The sequence below is a fragment of the Furipterus horrens genome, unplaced genomic scaffold (assembly GCF_987537825.1).
Source record: "Furipterus horrens unplaced genomic scaffold, mFurHor1.1.pri manual_scaffold_7, whole genome shotgun sequence".
NCBI classification, from domain to species: Eukaryota; Metazoa; Chordata; class Mammalia; order Chiroptera; family Furipteridae; genus Furipterus; species Furipterus horrens.
In genome coordinates this window covers 88,895,580-88,923,483 of record NW_028327177.1, presented here as the reverse complement: position 1 = coordinate 88,923,483, position 27,904 = coordinate 88,895,580, and the positions used below count along the sequence as shown (strand labels likewise).

At 41.1% G+C, this 27,904-nt stretch overlaps 1 protein-coding gene across 2 annotated transcripts in view; it reads left to right on the top strand.

Moving 5' to 3' along the window:
• PTPRG (protein tyrosine phosphatase receptor type G) overlaps positions 1-27,904 on the top strand; it is a 721,348-nt gene that overhangs the window by 550,772 nt on the left and 142,672 nt on the right. For both annotated transcript variants that reach the window (XM_090283906.1, XM_090283905.1), the window contains exon 6: positions 18,120-18,186. In XM_090283906.1, coding sequence (XP_090140032.1) covers positions 18,120-18,186 — 67 coding nt within the window. The remainder of the gene's footprint in view (positions 1-18,119; positions 18,187-27,904) is intronic.

The window sequence follows — 27,904 nt, the reverse complement described above, 5'->3', positions numbered from 1 at the left end:
GCCACTGATGTTTGTTCTATATGCTATCATATGTTTTAAAATCATTTATAAATATGCATCACCTAAATAGGGTGAAACTGTACTATAAAGTGGTTTTGACCCTAATATGTCATAGTCATGTCTTGATGTTGGTAGATATAGCTTCTCCTTATTCCTTTATAACCACTTTATAGTGTTGCATTGAACAGGTGATACCATAGTTTAACTTCATAGCTACATATTAATGTTTTTTTTAATGTTTTCAGTTTTTTCTATAGTGACTAACACCAAAGTGTTATATTCACATGTTTGTGCCCTTACTCATTTAGCCAAGTTGTTTTGTTTACATAAATTGTTTGAAGTGGATTTGCTGAGTCAATGAGTATGCCCAGTATTAATTTTTTTAAATGATATCACATTAGTACTACTCAAACCAGTATGCCTGTACCCATTTGACAAGTCCCTCATCAATATGGGGCATTTTTTAATTTGGAGGTCATTATTTTAACTCACAAGGTTTTGTGCTATACTTTTTAAAAATTATTTATTTACTTACTTTTAAAGAGGAGAAAAGAGGGAGAAAGAGAAGGAGAGGAACATTGATTGGTTGCCTCTTGTAAGTGCCCCAGCCAGGGACCTAATCTGCAGCTTAAGATGTGCCCTGACCAGGAATGGAACTGGCAGCCTTTCACTTTGTGGGATGGTGCCCAACCAGCTGAGCCATACTAGCCAGGGCTTTTGTGCTGTTACTGAATGTCATTCTTCATCTTTTCTATCTGCAGTTAGCCTAATGATTTTATGCACTTCAGTTTAAGTTATATAGGAAAGTCAATAGAAAACAAACAAACAAAAAGGAAATGTTGACCTGTAAAGTAACTTTTTTTAAAAGAAAATAAATATGGCAGTTTATACTCGTGGGCTAGTACTAGTAGATATAACTTAGCTAAAATGGCATTCAACTGAATGCTTCAATTATCCATGGGCACTTTCAAAGCTGGTAGATTTTTTTCAGGCCATCATCATATATGTCTCTTCTTTTATCATCCTATCTTCTGATTATTTTCTATCCCGGTGGCCTGACTTCCAAACACATAGGATTTTAATCTCCCTCCAGTTTCATGGGAGGTATACAAGAGTATCTAAAAATTCATAGATAAACCTCCTATTGGTTTATCTTCTCCACACTAATGCAAATGTCTGAGAATCACAAACAAAAAATGTCCTTCCCCTCAGGAGATTTGAAAAGTTAATCTTGGGCACATATTCCCAACTAAAATTTTGTTCTGCCGTTTTGAGCAATATCAGCAGATTTTCAGGGAGTTGGGGATATAAGCAGAAGATTAGTGCTCTGTGAAAAGTGATTGATAATGGAAGACTCATGTTTGCTCTTCACTGACAGCCAAGCCCAAAGAAGAGGATCCCTGTGTCACTTATATATGTGCTTGACATCAGTATTACTAGTTTATCTTTATTATCTAAGAATTCCAACTTAGGTTATAGAGTGTAACTATACCAGGCACAGTATTGATTGATCCAAGTTACATTTTAACAGTGGGAGAGAATATTAATGAGATTGTTTACAAATAAGCTTATTATGGTGTTTTTAATTAGGCAATTATGGTTTGCATATATTGAAAGCAATTTTTCAAGCATATGGTATTGTATATATTATAGAATTATAATACAGTAATAATAAGTGTTTTTGGTGCTATTCAATGAATAGATTATGGTATCAGTTTTTATGACAGTTATAAGAAGTTATTCATGCCATCTTTATTTCAAATTTAAAAGAATTGAATCTCAAGGAGATAAGTGACTTGCCCAAAGTCAGCCAGGTAGATAGAACTAAAACCTGAAGGTCTGCCTGACTCTTAAAGCCTTTGCACTTGACCATAAGACTCTGCTGATTCCCCTTGGTCATGGGGCAGAATGAGTCTTGTCATAGTTTCCATCATGCCTTTTGGTACTATTTGAATAAAGTTCAAATTCAGTATCGTTTTTGTGCTTCCTGCATTCCTGAAATGTTGCATCCATTCTGATTTACTTTATTGACTTCAGACCAATAACTACATTAAGTTGGTGATGGTTTATATGACAGAAGGAGAAATAATTTGTCACTAAAACCACAAATTGTTGGAGAAATAAATCATGGTATTTTCGTATGATGGAATTCTCTACAGCAATAAAAAATAAATAAACCACTTCTACCTGGAACATGGGTGACTCTCAGAGATGCAATGAGAAGTGAAAGCATATAAAACAAGAGACTAATATATGATTCCATTATTATATATATGGCAATATAGACTGGGGGATGAGTCATAATGGAGGCTTCTGGGTTACTGGAAATGTTTGTCTTCATCTGGACTGAGGTTGCATCTGTGAAAGTTCATAGAGCTTTACACTTAAGATTTGAGTACTTTACTATTTCATATCACACCTGGGTTAAAAGTTAACATTTCATCCAATGCCTCAGTATATATGGGAGGTCCTTCTAATTTAAGGACCTCTGCATCTTAGAGGTGATGTTTAATAAAACCTCTTATTTCCACCCAACTTACACAAGGACCAGTTACCTCACAACCTTGAAAAGGTAATGCACCTGCAGTAATTTAAAAATAATTTTAAAGGTTCAGAGAGTCCAGTTTATATGTCACTGTATCCATACACTAAAGCACATGCACCTCATTCACGAGAGAACTCTCCAGGGCTCTCCCTTCTTAGGACACTTAATGGGGGAATATACCCTGAGGCTTCAGAGTTATTATTTAAACGACCAGCTGAGTCATTTACTGAGGCTAAGATTATGTTTAAGAAGTCAGTAAAGCTTGAAATACATCTTGCAAAGGTTTTATCTGAAATTACAAGAAAGTTTGAGAACTTAAAGGGGACCTCTCCAGGCAGGCTGACAAACTGCTTTACATGGCTCATTCTCCATCCTGCTGTACCAGCAGTCACTGCACCGTGCCTCATCCAGAGTCACTGCACCGCACCTCATCTCGTGGTCAGGACGCCGCACCTCGTCTCACGGTCACGGAGCCGCACCCCGTCTCACGGTCACGGAGCCGCACCCCGTCTCACGGTCATGGAGCCGCACCCCGTCTCACGGTCACGGCGCCGCACCACGTCTCACAGAGTTGAACTTTGCAGGTCCCACATTCTAAAACAACTTTCATATTTCCCAAAGTACTTACTTAGCCTTTTTTAATTACTTTGGCAGTGATACCGTCGTCGGCAGCCGTCCGTCTCGAGAGACGATGGTGTAGCTTCCTAAGAGTCTATCTGCACCGCCGAGAATGGCTGTGCAGTCCGACTCGGGAGTGACACGGTATCTGTCTCCTCCTGTGTTGAATCGACATCTTACGATGACGCTGGAGTGTCCTCTCCAGTGAAGCTGAAGCTACAGAGCCTGGGCAGGGTGATATGGAGGGTCTGCTGTTGCCCATGCAGCAGACCCCCCCTCTCTTCGCAGCTGAAGGATCCAAGGGAAAGACGGAGTCAATACAGCTTGGCTTCAGGTGCGCCGCAGGAGTTGCCGGTGTTGACTACAACGTCAAACCGCCTTAGGGACTCCGGCTCCGGATTTTCTGTCGGGGATACCAGGATCTGGATAATACATCACCTGTGAAAAGCTGTTTCTAGATTTGGGATGATTTTCATGTGCTATTTACAGATAGAGAGAATTCACTTACCATAAGACTTGGGCAGTTTCTATACCATCATGGAAGTGTCCCTGCTTAGTGGTTGGACCTTTTGTAACAACCATCAATCCATCGTCATTTCTCCCAAATTTTTTGAAGGCTTATTATAGGCTAGGCACTGGGCTTCCCATTTCAGTGTCTCTGCAAACAAAACCAAACCCAAAGTATGGTTGACAATCATACTAATATTATATCACTATTACATAACTCATAAGCTTTGAGCACATTGTGGACAGAAAATTTTTTATTTTATTTTATTCTTTGGCTTTTGATCATCTAATAGATATATCTGTATAAAATATATTCTAGTTCAATCATTGACACTTAATAGTGCTTAGTAAATATTTGTGAAATGTTTGAGTTAGTGAATTAATGAATAAGTGGGTGATGGATGACTGAATGGAATTTAGTACTGATAATTTTACAAGAATATTTAATCAATATATATTGAATTTATTATATTTACCAGACACTGTGCTATTATATGTGAGTTATTGCATTTGACTTTCTAAACAACTTTATGAGGGAAATACTGTTCTTACCTCCATTTTATAGATTAAGGAAACTGAGGCTTATGGAAGTTACTTATTTGCTTAAAGTTGGGGTTGTCAAACTTCTATAAAGAAACAGACAATAAACCATGAGTTTTCTGTCCCAACTCTATCATAGTGAAAAAGCAGCCAAAGACAATGTATAAACAAATAGTCATTGCTGTGTTCCAATAAAACTTTATTTACACAAAGAGTCACTGGGTGGGATTGTCCCAGTGACCATGGTATCCTGACCCCTGTCACACATCACCAGGGATGGAACTTTGATTTAAACCAAGGCAATGTAACTTTGAAAACTGTGTATTTAACCAATTGGGAACAAGAGGCAAGAAACTTGCTTTAGCAGTCTACATTAATATTTATTACTTATTTTTTTCCTTTCTTCTTTCCCTCCAAAGCCTTCAGCTGTAAATTGAGAGAAAGTTAAACTAAAACTCCCCTCAGTGTACTAATCCCCTGGTCTGTATGCTATGGAACGTGGTGGCTCTTGTCCCAACGTCCTTTCATTTTACCCCTGCAGGTCCACCTCAGGAGGTGGGCACATCATCCACGTGCCCAGAATGATTAGGTTACTTACTTTCAGTCACCCAGCCAGGAGCTGAATCAGATTCTTTGGACATAAATTTCAGAATTCTTTCAGCTCATTAGATTCCCCTGGCTGAAGTTTTCTTTTATCTTTTTTCTCCCTATTCCTTTCATCTTCTTCACCTGTTCTTTCCAGAAAACAAACATTTTTCAATGTCTTCTCTATGCTGACACTAAAATGGAGCTGGGAGTATAAAATCAGATTAAATAAAATGTAAGCCCTGCCTACAGGGAGCTCTCAGCTGGGCAGGGAGGCAGATGTTAAAGCAGGCGGTTGCAGTACGGTGTTATGAGAGAGGGTGTTCTAGGTGGCACTCTGGTGACACTGGAAGGGATGAGGACCTCTGACTTGCTTAAACTTCAGGGATGCTCCAGCCTGGATTTCCTTCAGATGCACCAACCATCTGGGCTGTACCCTGAGCTTCAGGTACTGACAGGCAGAGATTGGTGCTAGAAGCAGACCAAACAGTGATGAGCTAGCACAGCCTTAGGATGAGCCAGTTCGGATGCATGGTCAGGAGCAGCTTCTTGATGGAGTCACATTGAGCTGAGGTCTGAAGAGTGACAACCTGCCCTGCCAAGAGCTGAGTGAAGAGCATTCCAGGCAGAGGGATCAGCTGGGCAAAGGCCTGGAGGTGGGGAAATGCTCAGAATACTTCAGAAAGAGGAAGGAGGCCCACGGAGCTGGACCATAGTGAACCGTGGGAATCATGGCAGGAAGAATCTGCAGGTGGGCTGGGCCCAGATCCTGGAGAGCTTAGATGCAGGCATGTGTTAAGTTTAATTTTTGAAATACCATTCTGAGTGGTTCTCACTCTCAAAATACAGAGAACCGTTTAAGCATCCAGATGCCCAGGCAACACTGAGGTTAATCAGAACAGTATTTTGTCATTGTTGTTGTCTGCCTTTGTTTTTCTTTTAAAGCTGCTAATGAAAGGTGATTTTAGTGGACAGCCAGGAGGAGACTCACTGGTCTAAATGCTGCATAGAGAGGGTAGTAGAGGGAGTAGAGAGAGCAGGGAAACCAGTTAGCTAATGCTGCTGGACGTCGTTTAGGTTCAGAGTGGTGGTGAGTTAGGCTAGAGTTAGTATGGAAGAACTGGAGAGACGTGGTAGACAGATTCGAGGTATGTTTTAGAAGGTAGACTCTTTTGGACTTTCTGGTATATCATATGTGGGTGTGTCAAGAAAAGGAAAAATCAAAATAATTCCTAGTTTGGGGGTTGGTCTACTGGATTGAAAGATAGTACCATTTTACTGAAATGAAAGACTGGAGTGGGATGGAGGGGTCATGATTGACTGAATCTACCTTAGAACCCCAAAACTTTTTGTCTGTTCATAACTAGAAGTAGTTATTATTGTGTCTGTGTGTGTGTTTGTGTATACCTGGCTGGTACCAGCAGGGCATGCCTGCCTCTTTGGGACAAGAGTCGCTATAGCTACATTTCGAAAGACAGGTTGGATGTGTTAGGCACTGTCACAAGTTTTTATTTAATCCTCTTAATAACCCTAAGAAGTTACGGGAGAGTAGTCTCCGTTTTACAGATGAGGAAATTGAGACGCACAGCAAGATTGCAATGAACTTCCTCATGATCACACAGCTGTTCAGTGGAAGAGCAAGATTTTAACCTGGGTTTCCCATTCTGGTTTCAAAACCTCTGCACTTAACCACTACATTACTTTTATATGCCCTAGTCACTGGTAAAGACCAGCTCATCACGATGACCTACGGGAGATTCATCTGCCTTATCCTCTATGGAGTGACTTATTCTCAATTGATTGTCACAGGCAGCTTTTATAAGATAAGCTTCTCCCTGTGTAAGTGTTACCTACACCTCCTATATACTGGGGCTGTTTTTTCCACCTGAGCTGCTAAAAGGAATTGAAAGATCCTGAGCACAAGTTAGTAGACTACATGCTCTATGAAGAAATCATATTATTTTCTCAAAGGAGAGAAAGTTGGCCCAGTGCGGCAATGATGTCTGGGAACAAACTTTCTGATTCTCCATTTTGTTCCGCTACAGATGGCACATTCTATCGATCAGGACTGGCTGGGAAAGATTTTGTCTTTCTTCATCACAATTTAATTTTATCCTCTGTTGAACTCAGGTGCATTTTAAATGCAAAGCTGAACCATTCAGTTAGAAGTAATCTGTGACCTCCTTGAAGTGGGGCTGGCCTTTGGTTAGAGTACCATCTACATGAAAGGAATTTCTCTAATTTGTTGATTTGTAGGCATTTGTCCATTTAAATAATCTTTTTGTATTCCTCTAAATGTTGCTTACCAAAGGCACTTAAATCAGATGCTCTTAACAGCTTTAACATTGTCTGAAGGAAACATTTTTCACTGGTTTGTCAGTGGATGAAGTGGGATATTTCGATGAGTTAACTGGTTGGTTTCAGAAAGACAGTGACAGGGAGCTGAAGTCCCCTCCTAGCAATAGTATCAGGCACCAGAGCCCTCCCATGGTTTGGAATAGGGAAAGCCCTGTGAGGTATTGCCTAGGAGAGTGGATTGATCCTTCCTCAGTCTTCAGAGACAATAGTATGGTAGCAGTCCTTCAGAGCTCCAGAGGAAGCACAGAATAGAGATAACCCTCCCAAAGAAAGGTGTTGGGGTGAGTAATCACTTTGCACTTAGCCTGGTTACTATGAGTTAGAAACAGCAGCTGGGCGCGCCAGCATATATATGTTGCTGTACAACTTGCCCAGGGACATCTTTCATTAAGAAGGCCTTTAGTTTGATGCTGTAATTTATTGGTTTTCTGTGTTTGTTTAAACACGAAAGCGACTGAAAACTCTTTATCCCAGAATTATCAATGTGTGTTTGCATCACTTGGGGTTTGCTCATTAGTTTTGCCACATTCTCCTGTTTGGAACTTGGATTCTAAATGTATTGTTTCCCCTCAAACTCTAGAAACAGTGATGATAGCAGCCCAGGTTTGCGAGGTGCAAGAGTTTATTCACAAGGGTGGGACCTGACTTTTAAATAGCTGATGCACCAGTGTAAGGAAAATGGGGAGCTATGGACTCTTTATGGAGGCCCGGTCCTCATTCCTTGGTGGGAGCTCAAACTAGACTCTCAGACTCTCAGCTCTGTACAGGGTGGGGACGGCACTGTGATTTGTTGTGTCACATCCTAGTACCCAGTTCTTGGCATGTGGTTATCTGTTGTTGCATAGCACATTTCTACAGGCTTGGCTGCTAAAACAACACGCATTTATCATCTCTCGGTTTCTCTGGGTCCTCTGCTTCATGGTTTCTCACAAGGCCACAATCAAGGTGTCAACTGGGGCTGCTGTCTCATCTGAAAGTTCAAATAGGGAAGGGTCCCCTTCTATGCTCACTCAGGTTGTTGGCAAAATTTAGTTACTCAAGTGCCTCGGTTTCCCTTCAGTTCCCATGTGGGCTTCTCTGGCATGGCCATTTTCATTACCAAGGTGTGGAAGCCAAATAGGCAGTGGGATGAATGTTAGACTCTCATGTAAACTAATCATAGAAGTGATTTTCCCTCTGCCTAATCATAGAAGTGATGTTACTTGATCAGCTCACCCTCCAAGGGAGGAGATGACACAGGACTTCAATACCTGGAGCCAGGGATCACAGGGCATATTCTTAAGAGCCCACCACAGGATGCAGTAGGCACCCATGCACATTGGTTGTGTGAATGAGCTAGGCTCTTGTGATCTGAACATAACATTTTCCTGAAATGTCTTTATACAGCTATAAGGAAAAACAAGGTTGTTTTAATGTTTTATATATGATAACTATATGATATATACATAGTTACCCCCCCCACACACACCCATCCCTCATAATGCCATCTGGTTTCTTGGTTACTGAATTTCAGTTGTATACAAAGTGATGACCTTACCTACTGCAAAGAGAAAAAAAAATTTCAAGGGAAGGATCAATCTGGCAACCCCTTTGATCCTGTATGCCTCGTCTCTTGTATTTTTCTTGCTGCATGCACGGTGGGGATTTAAAGCCGTCCCCACACAGTACTTTTTGGATTCTGGGTGTTTTGTAAATGGAGTGCCCTGAGCAACTTTTTGCTTTGGGAGAATGAAAGCAGGGGTGAGAGTTCATATCTAATGTGTTTTGGTTGAAGTCACTTGCTATGTGTGGAAACAGCTCTACTTTCTCCCCTAAGCCTTTGATACTGTTGGGGCTTTTCAGAGCATGGCCGGATTATTAAGAGAAAGTCAAAGTTGTCTAGCATCACAACACTGGATCCAGAGAAACTCACAGGTGAATCGCTGAACCTGAAATAAGCTTCTCTTGTCTCAAGCTTCCCTAGATCACATGCTGTTTTTTTATTATTATTCAAAGGTCATGACAATATCTGTGTGAAATGATTTGCACTGTACCTTAATACTCTAGGTTGTAGTTTGCTAGGTTAGGATTTCTTTTTTTTACTTCTTTTGAGTTCAAGAGTAATCTCTATTTTGAGAGGTCTAGTAGGAGTGGAGTAGGTGGGCTCTGGGACTCTGAACTGCTGTGACGAGGGTTCCCCGACTACCTTCCTGGCTCTAAAGCACAATACCTTAAAAAGACAAAAGGAGGCCAAAACTCACCGTGGGGGCGCCTATGAACGTTTCATTTGCCGGGTGCCCCAGCCTGCCCACTCCCTTCCTCTTTTCTGCTTCAGCTTTGAAAATGAGTGCTGAGTCAGTCGGAACCCAGAGGAAATGGCATTGTATGCCCACCCCAGGATGGTTTGATCCTGGTGAAAATGAGAAATGGCCTGTATTGATCATAGGCAAGCCTGCTGCTGGCAAGAAGGCCTCACTGTCACCCTGCAGCATTGCTTTTTTTCAGTAGTAGGCTCCTCCAAGCCAAGTCTTAAGAATTAAATAGTAAATGGCCTGTATTGATCATAGGCAAGCCTGCTGCTGGCAAGAAGGCCTCACTGTCACCCTGCAGCATTGCTTTTTTTCAGTAGTAGGCTCCTCCAAGCCAAGTCTTAAGAATTAAATAGTAAAGACTGGTGGGCTGGAGATATGGGGGCAGAGGAATAGAGAATGGTCAGTTTAAGTAGACCAAGAGTGTTAAATTCATTCCCTTTGTGGCCTTCTCTGACCATGAATTTCAATTCTCTGGAGATGAGTAACTTGTGAATTGACTAGTTTTCATCAAATATTATGAATTAACAGTAAGTAAGCGTGTCAATGCTCAAGCTCCATTTGAAGGGGCAGGATGAATCCTATTAGCATTTATAATTGTGTTGCCTTTTCATATTTATCCTTTACCATGGCTGAGGAATTTGGAGTTTTCTCATCTGTGGATGGAAACCAGCCCCAGGAGTGTGCTGTCAAGGGCTGGAAAATGGATGATGATATGGCTGTATCCTGTCCCTGTAACAGGGCTCTTTCCTTCTCTTGTGAGCTGCCCCTGTCATTTTTGCATATCAATGAGATTAGGCTAAAAGTGTGATGCTGAGAATTCGTTAGTTAAGCCATGCCTCTTGGCCAGGAGTCCACACTTGGTTACTTGCCTTTAGCTGATTGGGACACGAAAATCCTTTATTTCCTGTAGAGTTCTCCAGATATCCAGAGCCACGCCTCACTCTGGATTGCACCTCGCTTTCCTTTCTGACTCCATTCCAGGCAGTTTGGATGCTGAGCGTCCCAACCCCTGTGATTCTGCATTATGTCATCTCATTGCAGCGATGACAGGAAAGAATAGAAAATGTTTTGGGGTGTCAAAAAGGAAAAAAAGAAATTGTGCTTTAGAAATAGAAGAAGAAAAGTCATATCTGTGAGCATTAAAAAGGAAATTCAGAAAAAGAATGGTGTTTTCAGTATAGATCAGTGGTTGGTGGTTTGATGATGCTATTATTGTTGTCTTGTCATAGGCCCCTTTCCTAATTATTGACAAGTGTTTAATTTATTAATAAAGGAATCTGATCGTTGCTTCATCTTGAGTAAGGTGTAACTGAAATGCAGTGGTATGAAAAGAACCAAGTTTTAAATGGTTTGCGCCAGGAAGTTCTTGACAGCAGCTTGAACCAAAATCTGGCAACAGGTAGCCAAGGTGTTGAAGTCAGAACTAAAGAAGCTGCAGCGTTCTGGCTATGGTGCTCTTTAGGTAAGAGCAGTGGAAGGAAAGGAGAATCAGATCTGAAATCAGAGCTGATGAGAAGTGCTGGTCCTTGTCTTGAGCAGAGACAAGTTAGCTTCTGAATACACAGTCCCCTTCTAACCATCACTGTGGATAGAGCATCGTCTCTGCAGTTAAGGAAGGCCAAGTGGAGTCTCTAGTCCTGCTGTTTGTCACTTGCCTCTGCAGCCATGGTTAATGGCATAGCCATCACCCTCAGTGGGCATAAATCCTTTTCCTAGAAGAGGATATTGACTGGATGTGGTGTTTTTAGGACTATAGGAGCATCTGGCAATGTTGGATTCAAGGCAAGTAGGTTGTCTTGGATATCCTATTTAGCAGATGGCCAGGACTTGATCGATTGAAGATTATAGGATCCAAGTCAAGGGCTAAATGGCACAGTGGACAGGAAAAGTAAATGGCAGCACATATCTGAATGCAGACACATGCAGTGTGATGGAGCCTCTGTATCCATTTCATTTTTCTTCAAAAGCATGAATGACACAGACCCTCCTCTAGAGCCCATGTCTAGAGATTATTGATAATTTGATTATTAATTTGATAGTTGGTTGAATCCTTATGGTGGGATGCTAATTTGGAAAGGAAATTTTATGAAGCTTAGATTTCATCAGCATTTATGTAAATGTGGTCTTTTGACCAAACCTGCGTGTTATGATTTTCTGTCTTGCTGATGTCTGTGTGTATTTTGGTTATATCTAAAGACACTTAAAAGCTTTAACTCAGAGCTCTGTGTTGCCCTTGTATGCCATCCTTTTTGAAGATGACTTAATGCCATGGAAGCTTCCAAAATGCAAGTGTCAGATACTAAGTTTTGCAACAAGAGCACAGACTGAAGAGAAAAGGGGTGCCCATTTCTTCTCATCCATTTTAAGCTCATTTGTGCAATTGCTGCCTTCTCAGTATTGCTGCATAACTCTTGATCTTAAAGTAGTGGGAGGCAAATTTCAAGAGCTATGAACACTCATCATGTGGCTTTAAAAGGAGTAGCATATTTTGAAATTGAGTGAATGTCAAATCAAACATAAATTTGGATTTTTTGAAATTTGAACTCAAGTAGGTATTACTTTTAGAGCTAATAAGCACATTGAGAAATCCAAGATAAAATTGCTGTTGTTTGACATTGATTTAAATTTGAGTGTTCGGTTCAAGTTGTTTCCCAACCATACCCACCCCAGTGAATGTTGCATTTGTACTCAGCATTGTACTCTGAGCTGTTAATCTCATAGCAGCATTCCGAGATTGTATTCCCGTCTTACAAATGAGGACACTGTAGCTGTAGGGTTCCTCTCTGACTCAGAATTCCACTTTTTCCCTATCGCTTAGCCTCCTCTACCCTAGACAAAGACCAGACTTTGTAAACACGACTTTATTCTTTATTGTAGGCATATTTTAAAGCTGCCCATATTGCTTAGCTTATGTCCATGAATTTTTTTAAATGGCAAATTTATTGAAACAGTGATTGAAAGGGATTATTTCAGTTAGAGGCATGCATTACTGGAACAAACCTTTTTGAGTATGCTATTTAGATTTCTGCCTTACATTTTGGAACCAAGACATCAACTAGAGAATGAACTTAGTATTATTACTAAGTAACTTTGACCAGCCAATAATCTCCATTTTTCTCTCCCTTTCTCCTCACGCGTTTTCTCAACCCCAGTCATAAAAGCCAGCATTGCAGAAGGCTTTCCATTTGTGGGCTTGCTTTAATGTGGGGTCAGGCCCTGGGACTTGAATGAGATCAGGCCTGAGTAATCAGATACAGAGATACTGTAGTCAGAAGTGATTGACTAGAAATTAAGCTTGGATTAGGTTGTCTGGTTATTTCCCTCTTCCATGGGCTACAGATGTTATTGATAGGTGTAGTCGTAGGGGATTAGGAATACCTTTTATTGGGCTTTCACTTTATCAAACAAGACTACTGCATTTAAAGGTTCCCATGAATACAAAATATCTCTGCATATGGGATCGATAATCAGAGTATCTGTGAAATGTTCCCATGGTAGAGGAAGGGTAAGAACATGAATTATCAGGTTGACAGCAAATGCTGTGTCTTGTGACATGGAATCTCACTGAGGAATCTTTAGGACAAACCAAAGTGTACTGGTTAAGAAAATTAGTTAGGCTTCTGGCCAAGGCGGATGCATAGGTGGGTACTTCCTCACACAACCATTAAGGTTACAACTACTTCAAATCAAAGAAAACAACCAGACCTCCCAGAAAATTGAACTGTATGGAAGCCTGACCGCCAAAGATTTAAAAGGGAAGTGTTCATCCAGACAGGTAGGAGGGGCAGAGCTGGGGAGCCGGGCTGGAGAGGATGGTGTGGCAGCAGCATGGGTGTCAGTGGCAAGGCAGAGGCTGTGGCCAGCTAGCTGAATGAGCGGTCCCACATTATAAAAGCCGGGAGGGACACTGGGGGAGTGATCCCAGCCCTAGGCCAGTCCACGAAGCTCACAGTTCCAGCACTAAGAAAATAAAGCCTCGTTGCTTCTGGCTATGAAAAGCAGAGGGGTTTGGGGCAGCAAATGAAACTGCTGGTCTCTCAGGAGAGTTCATTTAGAGGGCTCCCCACCCCTGGGTCCTAGAACGTAGATAAACCCACCCACTTTGGGAACCATCATCAGGGCAACAGCTAGAGTTGTGCTAGTGGCATACAGGAAGCAGGTGAAGTGACTGGAAATGTGGCAAGTGCCGAGCAAACAGTGTTTTTACCTCTCAGACCCCTCCCCCACATACAGCCCTACAAAGAGGTGAACCTGGTTGCCCAGCAGAGACGAATCCCTAAGGCTCCACCCCTTACAACGTAACAGGTGCAGCAGCTCTATCTAAAACACAGCGGCAAACACAGGAGGCTGTCAAGTTGAGACAGGAAAGTGTGGCCCAAATGAAAGAACAGATCAATACTCCAGAAATAGAGCTAAGTGAAAAGGAGATAGCGAACTTGTCAGGTGCAGAGTTCAAAACACTGGTAATAAGGATGCTCAGAGAAATGATTGAGTATGGCCACAAGATAAAGGAAGAAGTGAAGATTATACAAAGTGAAATAAAAATATACAGGGGACCAAAAGTGATGGAAAGGAACCTGGGGATTCAAATCAATGATTTGGAACATAAAGAAGAAATAAACATGCAACCAGAACAAAATGAAGAAATAAGAATTCAAAAAAAAAGAGGAGAGTTTAGGAAAACTCTGAGACATCTCCAAAAGTGCCAATAGCTGAATCATGGGGGTGCCAAAAGGAGAAGAGGAAGAGCAAGGAATTGAAAAGTTATTCGAAAAAATATTAAAGGAAAACTTCCCTAACTTGGTGAAGGAAATAGACATACCAGGAAGCACAGAGACTCCCAAACATGTTGGACCCAAAGAGGACCACACCAAGACACATCATAATTAAAATGCCAAAGGTTAAAAGATAAAGAGAGAATCTTAAAAGCAGCAAGAGAAAATAAAGAGAGTTACCTACAAAGGAGTTCCTATAAGGCTATCAGCTGGTTTCTCAAAGTAAACTTTGCAGGCCAGAAAGGACTGGAAAGACGCATTCAAAGTGGTGAAAAGCAAAGACCTTTAACCAAGATTACTTTATCCAGCAAAGCTATCATTCAGCATGGAAGGGCAGATAAAGTGTTTCCCAGACAAGGTGCAGTACTCCCTCACTTATTGTGGATATTACATTCTAGACACCCCCGTGATAGGTGAAAATCCACAAAATACGAACCTTACATTTATTTTAGTATTTATATGTATTTTAAGGCTTTATAAACCCTTCCCACACACTTATAAACCGTTCCCAGTCCCTTATTAACCTTTCCCACTCCCTTATTAACCTTTTCCACACTTTTATAAACACTACTTATGTTCTTAAACATATTCTACACTCTTAAACCTACATAACTTTAACAACATACATATAAGTGTCACAAAATCCCGCAATATAGCGAAAAATCTGTGATAAATAATTAGATATAATATTTTTAAAAAACCCCACGATACAGTGAGGCCACAATAAGTGAACCACAATATAGGGAGGGACTGCTGTAAAGCTGAAGGAGTTTATCATCACCAAGCCCTTATTATACAAAATGTTAAAGGGACTTATTTAAGAAAAAGATCAAAATTATGAACATCAACATGACAACAAACTCACACAACTGAATCTATAAAACAAAAACTAACTAAACCAACAACCAGAATAGGAACAGAATCATAGGTATGGGGATCATTTGGAGGGTTATCAGCTGGGAGGGGAAAGGGGGAAATGGTGCGGGGATTAAGAAGCATAATCAATTGGTAGGAACAAAATAGACAAAGGCATGTTAAAAATAGTATAGGAAAGGGTGAAGCCAAAGAACTTACATGCACAACCCATGGACATGAACTATGGGATAGAATTGCCTGAGGGAAGGGGAGTACGAGCTATGAGCAGAGTCGGGCAAAAGGGGAAAAACTTGGGACAACTATAATAGCATAATCAATAAAATATACGTAAAAAAAGAAAATTATTTGTATCTTAGCCTGTCCCTTATCTTCCATCTCTACACACTCACAGAAGCCCTTACTTTTTGCTCTGTAACAAATGATCCTAAGTAATTAAAGCAACAATTATTTAATTGCTGTATGATTCCATAGGTTGACTTGGCTGGTCTCTGCAGACTGCAGTATGGTTGGCAGGCTAGGGAGGGGGGAAGAGTCTAGAATAATGTCAGCTGAGGCTGTCTCTCTGCTCCATGTGATCTCTCATCCTCCAGTAGGCTAGCCTGGGTTTGTTCACCTGTCCAACTCAAGATTTCAGAGAGTAAAAGAGAGTACTGCACTGAAGTCCTATATAAACCTCTTCCTGCATCATGCTTGCTAATGTCACATTGACCAAAACAAGTCACATAGTCAAGCACAGTTTCAAAGAGTGGGGAAGTTGATAAGCACTCTTAATGGGAGGAGTGGCAAAGTTAAATAGCAAAGGTGCATGTGACAGGAACAGCAGGAATTGGTGGCCATTGTGCCATTTCCCACAAATATTAGAGTAAGTACAAGTAGTTGTGAACTGACATTAACATCTCTTCCATACTCAGTCTGGAGATGGGAGGCCATCTTTTTATCTATAACTTCAGTTTGATGTGGGATATTTCTCTAGGCTCTTATTCTATTCTGCCACTTTTGAAATGTGGCTTGTTTACTGGTAGACTCTCTTGTGTTCTTGAGTTGTGATTATTTTTTACCATGTTTTAAATTTGTGATCAGTTATTTGCTGTGGTACGAAACAAAAGGTTTTGTTTTTTTTTTTCATTTTGGCATATTCTGTGGGTTTTTGTCATTGAAGAATGTTTTGTGCTTCAACAAATGTTAAACCTCTGGCTTGATCTTCCTGTTCGGCAATTTGGAAGTATACTCATGTCAACTCCCAGAATTCCACCTTTGTAATCTGATATACTGGGTTCCTAACCACTGATCCCTTCCCGCCCCCATATGTGTAGTGTTTATTATGCAGGACCAAATCCTACATCATTTTACTAGTCTATAAACATAACACCATACATAATGACACCTGTGTTTGAATTTAGTTATCACTGAAAGTTACAGACACTAATATGTAATCACTGTTAACTCATAGAGCATCTGACCTAGTTTCTCCATCTCAACTTCTGCACCTTTATTTTGAACCAGATAATCCTTGGCTGGGGGTTGGGGGAGGCTATTCTCAGCAGTCTGGGTGTTGAGCAGCATCCCCGCTTCTACCCACTTAATACCTATAGCTCCTCTTCCACCCTTATTTGTGACAACCAACGATGTCTGTGGACACAGCCAAATATCCCCCGAAGGAGTGGAGAGTGGGAGATAGATAAAATTTGCTTCAGTTGAGCACCACCGCTCTAACATGGAAATGCTGAAGCAGAAGAGAGAAAAGAAATGTGTGAAGTACAGGTTATGATCAAAGAACAAACTGGGAACAGCAGCCCAACAGGGAGACTCTCAAGTGGGGAAGGAGAGTGGAAACTTCTCAGTTATCTTAAAATTTAACCAGTGATTGCCCTGGATTCCTCTACATGACTAAGAAACATCAATGACTAGGATTCATTGATATCTCAACTTTATTATATTAAAAGTGGATTAAAAGTAAATACTGTCCCTGAAAAAGAAAATTCAGGAGTTGTGCTGACGACAGATGATAGATTCTGAAAAACTCTTTATTTGGGAAAAGTTAAACACAAATAAAAATAGAGAAAATTGTATCATGATTCATCCAGTACTCATCACTGAAGGTCTTAAATGATTGATGAATGCCAGTCTTGTTACATCTATATACAGCTCACTTCCCTGCCATTTACTCTCGAATTATTTTGAAGCAATTCCAGTCATCATTTCATTTCACTTATAAGTATGTCAATATGTGTCTACAAGAAAGTATCTAAAAACCAAAATTATAATATGCTGGTAGAATGTAATCTAGAATGATCAAGAATAAGAATTTATGCTGAACAGTATCAGAAAGTTAAGAGAAAGAGTGGATGGTGGTCAGGATCAAAGAGGCTTCTCTTATAGGGGGATTAAAAACTCTAGGAGTAAAAGAAAGTGGGAGACACCCTCTCTTCAAACACTTTTCTCCTCTTTTCTCATTTCTCCTGCTTTGAGTGACTCCTAGAAATGTCCCTGTAGTATGTGATAAGATACAGGAGACCAGGGTCCTTAGAAAGAAAGTAGTCTGGCCAGGAACAGATCCTTTTCTACAAAGAAGAGAAATAAACACAGTCATAATAAGGTGTTGAAATATTAAGTCAGTGATGTATTGCTCTCTCATGCCTTTCAATTACTGGCTGATCAGTGTCTATCTACTTCTATTTTATTTTATTTTTTTAAGTATATTTTATTGATTATGTCTATCTACTTTTAATAAAACAAATCAAGAGTAGAATGTCTTGCCATTGCTTTTTAAAATTTTGCTAGGACTATGGTATTTCTCTCCTGTACTCATGTATTCTGAGAAGTTTCTTTCTTTTGATTTAGACTTCCTCACTTGATTTTATTATGTCATAAATCTGTGTTTGGCGAGAGCCATGGTATATGTGAGACCTAAGCAGCTTGCTAGATAACATCTATTTTTCCCTCCTTCTCTTTATAAGATTAAACTGAGACTGTTGTGTCTGATGCCAGCATAGATTTAACCAATCATGTTTCCTTTACATGTAGGTCAGTCCAAGGGACAATTCTGCACTGGATCCTATTATCCATGGGTTGAAGGGTGTCGTACATCACGGTAAGTAAGCCACATACACTTCTTTTTGCTGGGAGGTAAAGGGCTAAGATCTCTACTTAAAAAAATGGGGTTATCTTGCAGAGGACATAGGGTGACACTCATTCCTCATCCACTGATGGTTGAAGGGCATTAGAGCCATTATTTGATGGGTAAAGAGCATGCCCATTTATTACCTACAAATGCATCTAGGTTAATGTAAGCAATTTATTTCTTTCCAGGTATCACTTTGAATGCCTATGTCATAAATCAAAATGCCCTAAGATGTACCATTCATATGCTTTGAACCTGCCACTTGTCTCATATCTCTTCAAAAAAATATTTTTTCAAGTATATTTTAATTTATAAATTTCTTGATTTGCCTCTCAGATTGAGGGAAAAAATTTTAAGTAGCCGTGACAAGTCATTAAACTGTGCTGCATGTGAGCAAGCACCACCTGCTCTGTGAGTGGAAAAGGCTTGGCCATTGTTCTGTGAGGCAGACATCTTATCCTGAGGCTTAAAACTGGGAGAGGAAGTAAGATAAATGGATTCTGTCTTTCCCAACTGGTTTTTATTGTAAAAATTTCCCTGCAACTTTATTATCGGTAATACATCATTACCTATGACATCAGGATCTTCTAATTTCAAAATTGTCGCAGGAAGGGGTGGAGTCTAGATATAATATAATGATTTGCAAAGGTTTAACAATCTACTTAGAATTTCAAAGACATTGACAGAAAAAGCATTAGTAATTATAATAAATCTCCCCTTCATCTCCACAGCTGTAATTAAATGTCTTCACACCTTTCTGGAAGGATTGTCGTTAGACATTAGCCAGCACTGCAGAACTTAAAACACACGCATACACCCCTCCTTTTTTTTTTTAAGGGAAATTAAAACCAGTTGTCTGTGTTCAGTTGAATCAAGTGAAATTTTGGGTTAATTATTCTGCTCCTCTATATCACGCAGCAAGTGACGGTAGTAAACCTAGTCACAGTAGTAAAAGAGGGTGACTGAAAATACTGCTTCAAGGTTATTATTGTAGAAAGTTTTCATTGCTTCTTTTCAATTTCAGTTTGTGTCTTTGAAGCAAACCTCACAGAGCTGGGAAGTGGGTCGTATGACAGGTCCCCTAGGGAACAAGACACCTTTGCCAAAACTGCATCTGTCTGCACATTTGTGTTTTCATGTTGGTAACAAGAATGGAATTGGGGGGCTGGGAAATTTGCACTGTACTCTGGGCAGCTTCAGAAGTACAAAGGAAGCTGGTGTTGTGGGCAACATGTTGTGTATTCTGGGCTCTGATTTCCTCGAACACTCAATTAATCAAACTCCTTCTTGAAATTCCAGTCCCTAGTGTAGATTATGAGTTTTGGAGTTTGAAATGTAGTACATGATGGATAGTTCTTCCTTCCCTCAGACTAGATTTCCTGTCTTCCTGTTTTAAAACACACACTGTAAAGAGTTCTAGAAACTTCGAAACAGGTACCTATTCTTCAGCCAGGGAAGAAGCTCTCCACCAGCTATGGCATTTAGTAGATCTGGGTATTCTTATTTCCACAATGATAATTGCAGGAGATTCCGTTTGTTGAAGATGCGCAGTAGGCTTCCTTTAACTCTCAGACCCCCAAATCTCAGTAAACCCACTGCATAGTCTTCATTCAGTTCATGAGCTTTGTGCCAGCATAATCGTGGTATCTTTCCTCCTTATCCACGATCAGCTCTTGGAGTCTGTAATATGTAGGGAGACTACCAGGCACTGGGAGGGGGGTGGGTATCTGGGTTGATGTTTCTACCCTAGCTTCTAACTGAGAACTCAGAGGAGATCTGCAAAAAATAATTACCTGCAAAGTGAGTTCACTAAGTTTTTCAGCAAAAGTGTTGCCTCTCTGTGATATCACAGGGTTGATTAGGACCCACACAGGCCAACCCTTGGGGACCTGGAAGGGAGTGGAGTGCTGTCTCCCTCTTTGTCCAGCTTGCCCAGGCGTCACCCCTTCCAGCCTTCACATTTGCCATTTCTGTTTGCACTGTCGGGAAGGTTCCTAAAGACCCTTAGCTCATAGCAAGGATGTGGCCCTCTTACTATTATTCAATTCTCAGTTCAGAGCTTGCCTCCTCAGAAAGTTCTTTCTTAATCATTTTATCGAATTCCCCACCCTCTCCCTGCTCCCTGTCACATCATCATAGGTTTCTTTCTTCTAAACACTTAAAAGTACCTGCAGTTACCTTGTTTGCTTACTCATACATTACCCACTAAAGTGTAAGCTTCCTGGGGGTGACAGCACCCGTGTGTGCTGCATAGAGTAGATGCTCAATAAACATTAACCAAATAAGTGAATCAAGTAAATATAGAAATAAGTGAAAATACCAAAATGTAAAACTGCAACAGGGGGAGGAGACACCACGGGGCACTCAGCTCTGCTCCGATTAGGAGCAGAAAGGAGTGGGAGAAGGACTTGGAAGCAATTCTGCTGTCAGTCCTGTCTGTTACTGGCTTCCATTTTGATAGCCCTCATCACGCTGTCATTCTTAGAAAGGACAGTGGACATCGAAATAGCGAAAACAGAATTTTTTTTGTTATTGTTGAAACTAGAAGCATTTTCAGTTCAAGGTCCTGGGAGGGATTGGAATGATCTCTTAATTTAATGGGACATAAATAATCATGCCCTTCGCAGGATCTCCAGCTTGGGAATGATGGTAGATATGTAAAGAGAAAAAAATCAATATGGACTTATGTTGTAGTTCAGAATTGGCTTTATTTTTTTAGCTCTAGGAGTCATATCTTAGAGTATTAATTTCTCATTAAGTGAATTTTTTTTTAATAGGAAGAATCTTATATGTTCCTGCAGCTGAAATGGGAATGAGCAATCTGGTTGCACCAGCCAAGTGTACTTGGCATTGGGTCACTGGGGTTCTCTGTGAAGCAGACACCGTGATAGAATTTTAAGTGCAGGAGTATTTTGGCAGGGAGGGACTTCCTGCAAAGGATGGAGAGGAGAGGAAGCAGGAGCAGGTGAGACAGGTTCTGACACCGGAGAGAGGGGACAGGGGAGCCAGGAGGATGGTTGACGGTAGCTCTAAGAAAGTCTTGGCCAGGCCATCGGAGAACTGCAGAGCCAGAACTGCCCGTGAGAAGAGTTTTATGTTGGGCAGGAGAGGTCCAGCCGTGGTTCCCCCAGCATGTGTAGTTACAGGCTGAGCCCCCAGCGAGTGGTGCTTCCGTGTGGACGCAGCGGTGGGCCCAGAGGCGCAGCGACTACAGGCTGTCAACTAACAAGGCTCCTTGTGACAGTTTATCTCTGGAAGGAAGATTTTAGGGGTGTATTTCCATGACTGGCACTGAAGTTCATGTCTTTTCAAAGATATTTTGGTTGTTTGGTTTTTTAAAATGCTCAGATTCATACAGCAGTGCTGGTTCCTTTGTGCATGGTTATGAAGTGCTAAATCTAAGTATATGTACTATAAAGCGAGGCATGAAGAGCACAGCAGATAGGGACCAGCCCTCACTGGGTTTATGAACTCTTGGGAGAGACATACAGCTAAGCATGTAAACGCATTAAAGAATGGGGAGCAGCACGTTGAACTCAGACTTGGGAGTTAGAGACTCCATGTCAGACAGAGTGACCATTAAGACGTAAAGATGCATAGAGACTGTCCAGGCAGGAAAGGGAGCACAGGGTTTCAGGCGGGACCAACATAGATGAAGGTGTCTGGTGCTGAGAGATGTGGCGTGTTTGAGGCTCTGAGCTCAGCGCCATTGCTTCTCTAATGCTGGGGAGAAATACCTAGAAACCTCTTGGCAAAATAGAGTGCTATTTTTTATGTGTTTGTTTTTTATGTAAATTGTGATTTATACAAACTTTAGAGCCATGAAGAAATACAAGTAGAATGGAGAGGGGTGATTTGCCATGGATTCTGGTCCTATCTATCCATTGAGCAATAGAAGGAAGCACTTATAAGTATCTAGTCAGGTATTATATTTACTACCAGCATCCATTGGAGAGGAGAGATTTAGGAAGAAATTGTGAATCCTATTTACTGCATTGACTGAGTCATTTACAGTGCTTTTTTATATACAAGAACCAGCCTTTGCAAAGTAGCCACGCCTCTTAAAATTACTGGCTCCAAAGAACTTAGTCTAGTTCTTTTTTTTTTTTTAATCCTCACCAGAGGATATGTTTTTATTGATTTTAGAGAGAGAGGACGGGAGAAAGAGAAACATCAATTGATTGCCTCTTGTACACGCCCTGGCTGGTGATCAAAATCCACAACATTTTGGTATACAGGTTGACACTCCAACCAACTGAGCCACCCAGCCAGGGCTCTAGTTCTAATTTTTGTGTATCTGTTTTAACTTGTGTCCACAACCCACATCCACAAACTTGTATGTGAACTGGTATAGAAATGGGGCCTTCCCTTATAAGTAGTTTTACTCAATTGACCAATGCTAAAAAAACGTACATTATAATCTATGTCAATTAAAAGTTATTTTCTTTTTTCTTTCAATTATTTTAATTACCTACTTTTATTCTCTTTCATAGTGTTCACCCAAAGAAAACCCAGCAGGCTGTGTATATATTCTAGATTACTGTCAAAAGGCATCGAAACACTAACCACTCTCACATCAGTTGTCTAAGAAAGACCAGGTTTTATTTCTGAAAGGAAACTTGCTGGTAGTGATTGTATGGTTGTTGAGCTTTGACTACCTGTCCCTCTTTTCCTGTCTCCTCCTCGCCATCACATCCCTCTTCCCGAATGTACCACTTTGGTGAGTGAGAAGGTTTCTCTCTCCTTCAGAGAAAATGTGGGTGGTGAGGAGGGACAGTTAGAAATTGCCTCAGACACCAGTCAGAATGAGCTGACTCATCTTCCTGTCCTTCCTCCCCGGGCTCTTAGGAGAAAGCCATCAGTGAAAGTACAAATAAATTATCTCCTGAGAACACCCCTCTGTGAATGTCAAAAAAAATGAGGCTATTGGAAGCTTTTGTTGTTAACACTCAGTGGAAGTTGGGGCTATGACGAGATCAAAAGTCTCCTTGCATAGTAGATTCCCTAATCTATTAGTTTATTCACTGGACTCACTTTTGGGGGGTTCCACAACTTTCTCTCCTGCCCTGGGGTACTCATGACCAGCTCCCCAAATATATGGACAAAGTCATAGAACAGCTAGAGTCAATCCAGGCATCTAACAGGAGGGGAAGAAGTAGAGTCAATTTGCCAAGGGACTACCCAGCCAGGTGTTGTTTTCCTGTGGTGCTGAGAGCTGGTGCCACCTCATCTGTCCTATCTGCTAGAATGGAGGTTTCTACAATCCAGAATAATCTGGAAGGGACTCTGGACCTGGGGCAATCTGAATTCCTTCTAAAGCAGTGGTGGCCTTTACCTCAACAGCTGCACTGGCATCTCCGGCCATAGATAGGCTCCCTAGAAGGAAACCAGCCCCAGGGTGTGGTGCTTCCGGCACTTACTCCACGACAACAGTGGGGGATGCAGGTGGTGCTGCCTTTCGAAGGTCAGGTGGCCATTTCTGCCAAAGTTATACACGTCTTACCCTCCAAGCCAGCAAGTCCACATGTAGGTAGATACCCAGGGAAAATAATCCACTAAAGACTTGTACGCGGTAGCTTTGTTCATAAGAGTCCCAAATTGGAAATAGCCCAAATGTCCTCCAATGGGAGCCTAAATATACAGGTTGTAATATATTCATACTAGGGAATATTATTACCCATCAATTTAAAATAATCATCTATTTGATATACACAAACACAAAAGAAGGCATATTGCATGTTCTATTTCTGTGAAGTTCAAGAACAGGTAAAACTAATCCATGATGAAAAAAGTCAGAAAGTGGGGAAGAGAGGTATACTGAATGAGAAAGGAATATAAGGGAATTTTCTTAGGTAATAAAGATAGTATATATCTTGATTGGGAGGTATAATGAATGTTAACAATACAATATAAAAATATCCCCTTAGATTTGTGCATTTGACTATTGGTAAATTAAAGAATAACCCATACATATTATACATAATTTCTCAAAGATATTACATGCACAAGGCTCAAAAGTAATCTAGTAGCACAAACCAGGAGGTTAATTATTAAAAATCCTGACAGGCCCTGGCTGGTGTGGCTCAGTTGGTTGGAGCGTTGTTCCATAGCGGAAAGGTTGTGGGTTCAATTCCCAGTCTGGCACATGCCTAAATTGTGCATTTGATACCAGGTGTGTGTCTGTGGGAAGTGTAAGAAAATGTTTGTGTCACTTTTTTTCCTGACTGCCCAAACCTAGAAATTCCCCAAATGGCTATTGTTAGCAAGCTCGGTAAATATAGCACAGAGTAGTCATACAATTGAACGTTTCACCCAGTGTGCCTTTCAACTGCGTGGGCACTTCCGAGAACTGTGAAGTGAAGCAAGAGTCTGAAGAATATTCCTCAACCTAAAATTCAAAAAATGAGGAACCATAAGTGATGTTGTTTAGAGGTGTACATGTAGGTGGTAAAACTAAAAGAAATGCAAACTTCTGATCATTTTTAACTTCTTTGTGTGGGAAGGTAAAATGAGAAAGGTCTGGATTGGCCCAGAGAGGGTGGTAAGGGTTCCTGTTTTTCTGAATAGTGGTCATACCAGGGTCCACTTGATTATTTGTCAATAGCACATATATGTTTTGTGTGCCTTTCTACATGTGTATTGAATTTCACAATCAAAGAAGACAACGATTAGCCTTAAAAAGTAGGAAGTTCAGACACTGCTTTCCTCTGGGACATATCAGGTACCAGGTGGCCTCACGACAAGCAAAGAGGGGAGCGACAGCACTTTATAATACACTTTTACCATAAGGAGCCCTGGCAGGCCAGTGGAAAAACTGGCTGCCTTGGGATTGTATCATTAAGAAATGAATTGGGAAGCCAATACCTCCTTTCAGAATTTAGAAAAGGAAAGTCAGAAATCAAGCAGTGGGGTGAAAGGGGACAGGACTGAAAACAAAGGCCTTCTGCTGCTGCCATGCTGGTGCGCGCTGGCTCTCTACTCACTGAGGGTATAATTAGCGCCACAGACATCACTGAATCCTCCAGAAACCCTCTTAAGGTAAAACTGTAATGGGCCACATTATGCAGAATGGCAAGTAAAGTAAGCAGTGACTGAGGGACTTGAACCAAGGTCTTTGTGACTTCAGACTGACCCTCATTATGCCCAGACCGCCTCCACCTCCCTCTCTGTTCTCGGTAGTCAACACCCCCACCTTTCTGTCTTTGTTGAGGTTAACATATAGACTGTTGAAGAGGCAAATGAAGAAATACATAAACCATATTCTGTCAGTCATTCCAGCCCATTGCAATGATCCCTGGGGTCAGACATCTTGGTATAAACTTTCTGTCTTAGGTTAAATGACTCAACTTTCCAAAAAATAAAAATAAAATCTTGTATGGACTTTGGAAGAAAAGGACAAACGCTAGAACAAGGGACTTTTGGAAAAAAATTATTAGGCAGAAATCGTAGTCTGCATCTTTATAATTCTACAGCAAGAAGACAGAGCAGAGATGAGTTAAGGAGTTTGAGGGGTTCTTGCCTGTTTTGTGTATGTGAACGTTAGGCTCGTATAATCATAGCTTCTGTCCATCCTCCCCTCCATCTAGTACCTAATAAGAGCTAGTCAAGGTGTTGAGGGTAAACTGATGAACAAGATTTCCCCTCCCTGTGTGAAAATTTTTTAATTTTAATTTCATGAGGCTTTTTTTGGAGGCGGGGGGGCGGTGCTATTCTTGGTGCTGAAGGTCAAAAGGACTAATATCATTTGCCTGCAAAGTAATCTCATGTGCACATGAATAAATAGTTGAAACTTTGGAATGAGTTTTTATAAAAGTCTGCATTATGGAGTACTCTTAAAGAAATGGAATTTTGTTAACACCACTGAACAAGGAATCTGGTACAGTGCTTCAGAGTTCAGCCTGTCTTGGGTTTTAATTCCAGCTCTCAGACTTGGTTACTGTGTGATCCTCTACAGATTGCTGTACTTCTCTGAACCTGAGGTTCCACCTTCGGGCTAATGAAAGTACCTGCCTCGTGGGTATTAATGCTAGCTGCTTTAAGACAAGGAAAGTACCTACAGGACAGGTGCCTGGCATGTGTTCACTGTCCTCTAAATCAACAGGTCAGCAAGTACAATCTGTGGGCCAAATCTGGCCTGCAGTCTATTGTTGTAAATAAAAATTTTTGGAACACAACCACACTCATGTGTTTAAATATTGTCTGTGACTGCTTTCACATATAAGGATAGAGTAGTTGTGAAACTGACACAATCTGGCCCGCAAAGCCTTAAATATTTGCTCTTTAGCACTTTACACAAAATTCTTGTGAACCTTGCCTTGTCTATATGTAGCTATTATAGTAGCTCTGTCACTACTGTTGTCTTTACAAAGGGCTTGTATATTTTGGGATGATGTAATACACACCCAGCTCAGGTCCTCACTTACCATTTGATAGACTTTATGGAGGTGGACTTGATTTTTCCCAAATTACCATATGCTTGAAATGTATTTCAACTGAATTAAAGAAGGTTCTGTTTAAGTGTTTACCTTTAAAAGAGAAGTCATTCAAATTATTATCTCCCTTTTGCATGAGAAAGCTAGTGCTATATTATCTACAGCCCACTGGTAGTTTTGAACATCTTAATACATGACAGAATTTCCCATGTGAAGTTTATGTTTTCCTCATTTAATTGAATGGAACTTTTCTGAAGTGTTCTAAAAATATGCAGCACCTTGGTCTTGACTAATTGGCTCATGTCTGTTTATGGATCCAGGAAGGGAAGATGCTTATCTTAACACTTTTGATCTCAAAATCTTCTAGAAACAGAAGCATTTAGGCCACTTCCACAGTTTCCTGGGTTTTGGTGTGTCAGAGCCTCCACTGCAGATGGTAGCTATTTCCATTTCTTTTCTTAGCTAAAGCCAGGAAATGGGGTGCTGTGTGGCTTCTATTATAGCATTAATAGTGTTGTTAACAATAGTGTTAAGGCAGAACAAAGGCTTGAAATGTGATTCCTTTTGGGTTGAATTTGAATCTGAGGCTGGTTCTCTTTTGGCCAGCCCTCTCTGTCAATATTTTGTCATCTGAACAAAGTGACAAGAGCCCAGGGAAATGTCCTTTTCCTGGTTGTTTCAATGGGATTAGAGAGCAACATTGTAAAAAATGTCTCCAGGTACCTATTGCAAGAGTGCTTGCTGAAGCACTTGAGGCTCCTTGTGTAGTTTTCTTAACCTGCTCGTCGGCAGCCGTCCGTCTCGACAGACGATGGTGTAGCTTCTTAAGAGTCTATCTGCACCGCCTAGAATGGCAGTGCAGTCCGACTCGGGAGTGACACGGTATCTGTCTCCTCCCGTGTTGAATCGACATCTTGCGATGACGCTGGAGTGTCCTCTCCAGTGGAGCTGAAGCTACAGAGCCTGGGCAGGGTGATATGGAGGGTCTGCTGTTGCCCATGCAGCAGACCCCCCCTCTCTTCGCAGCTGAAGGGTCCAAGGGAAAGACGGAGTCAATACATCTTGGCTTCAGGTGCGCCGCAGGAGTTGCCGGTGTTGACTACAACGTCAAACCGCCTTAGGGACTCCGGCTCCGGATTTTCTGTCGGGGTTTACTCCCTTAGCCTTTCCCCTGAAGAGGTATGCCGCAAGGCAGCGGAGGGCAAGGCAGCGGAGGTTTTTTGGAGTCAGAGTTTTCCTTCTCTGATGTGCCCTGA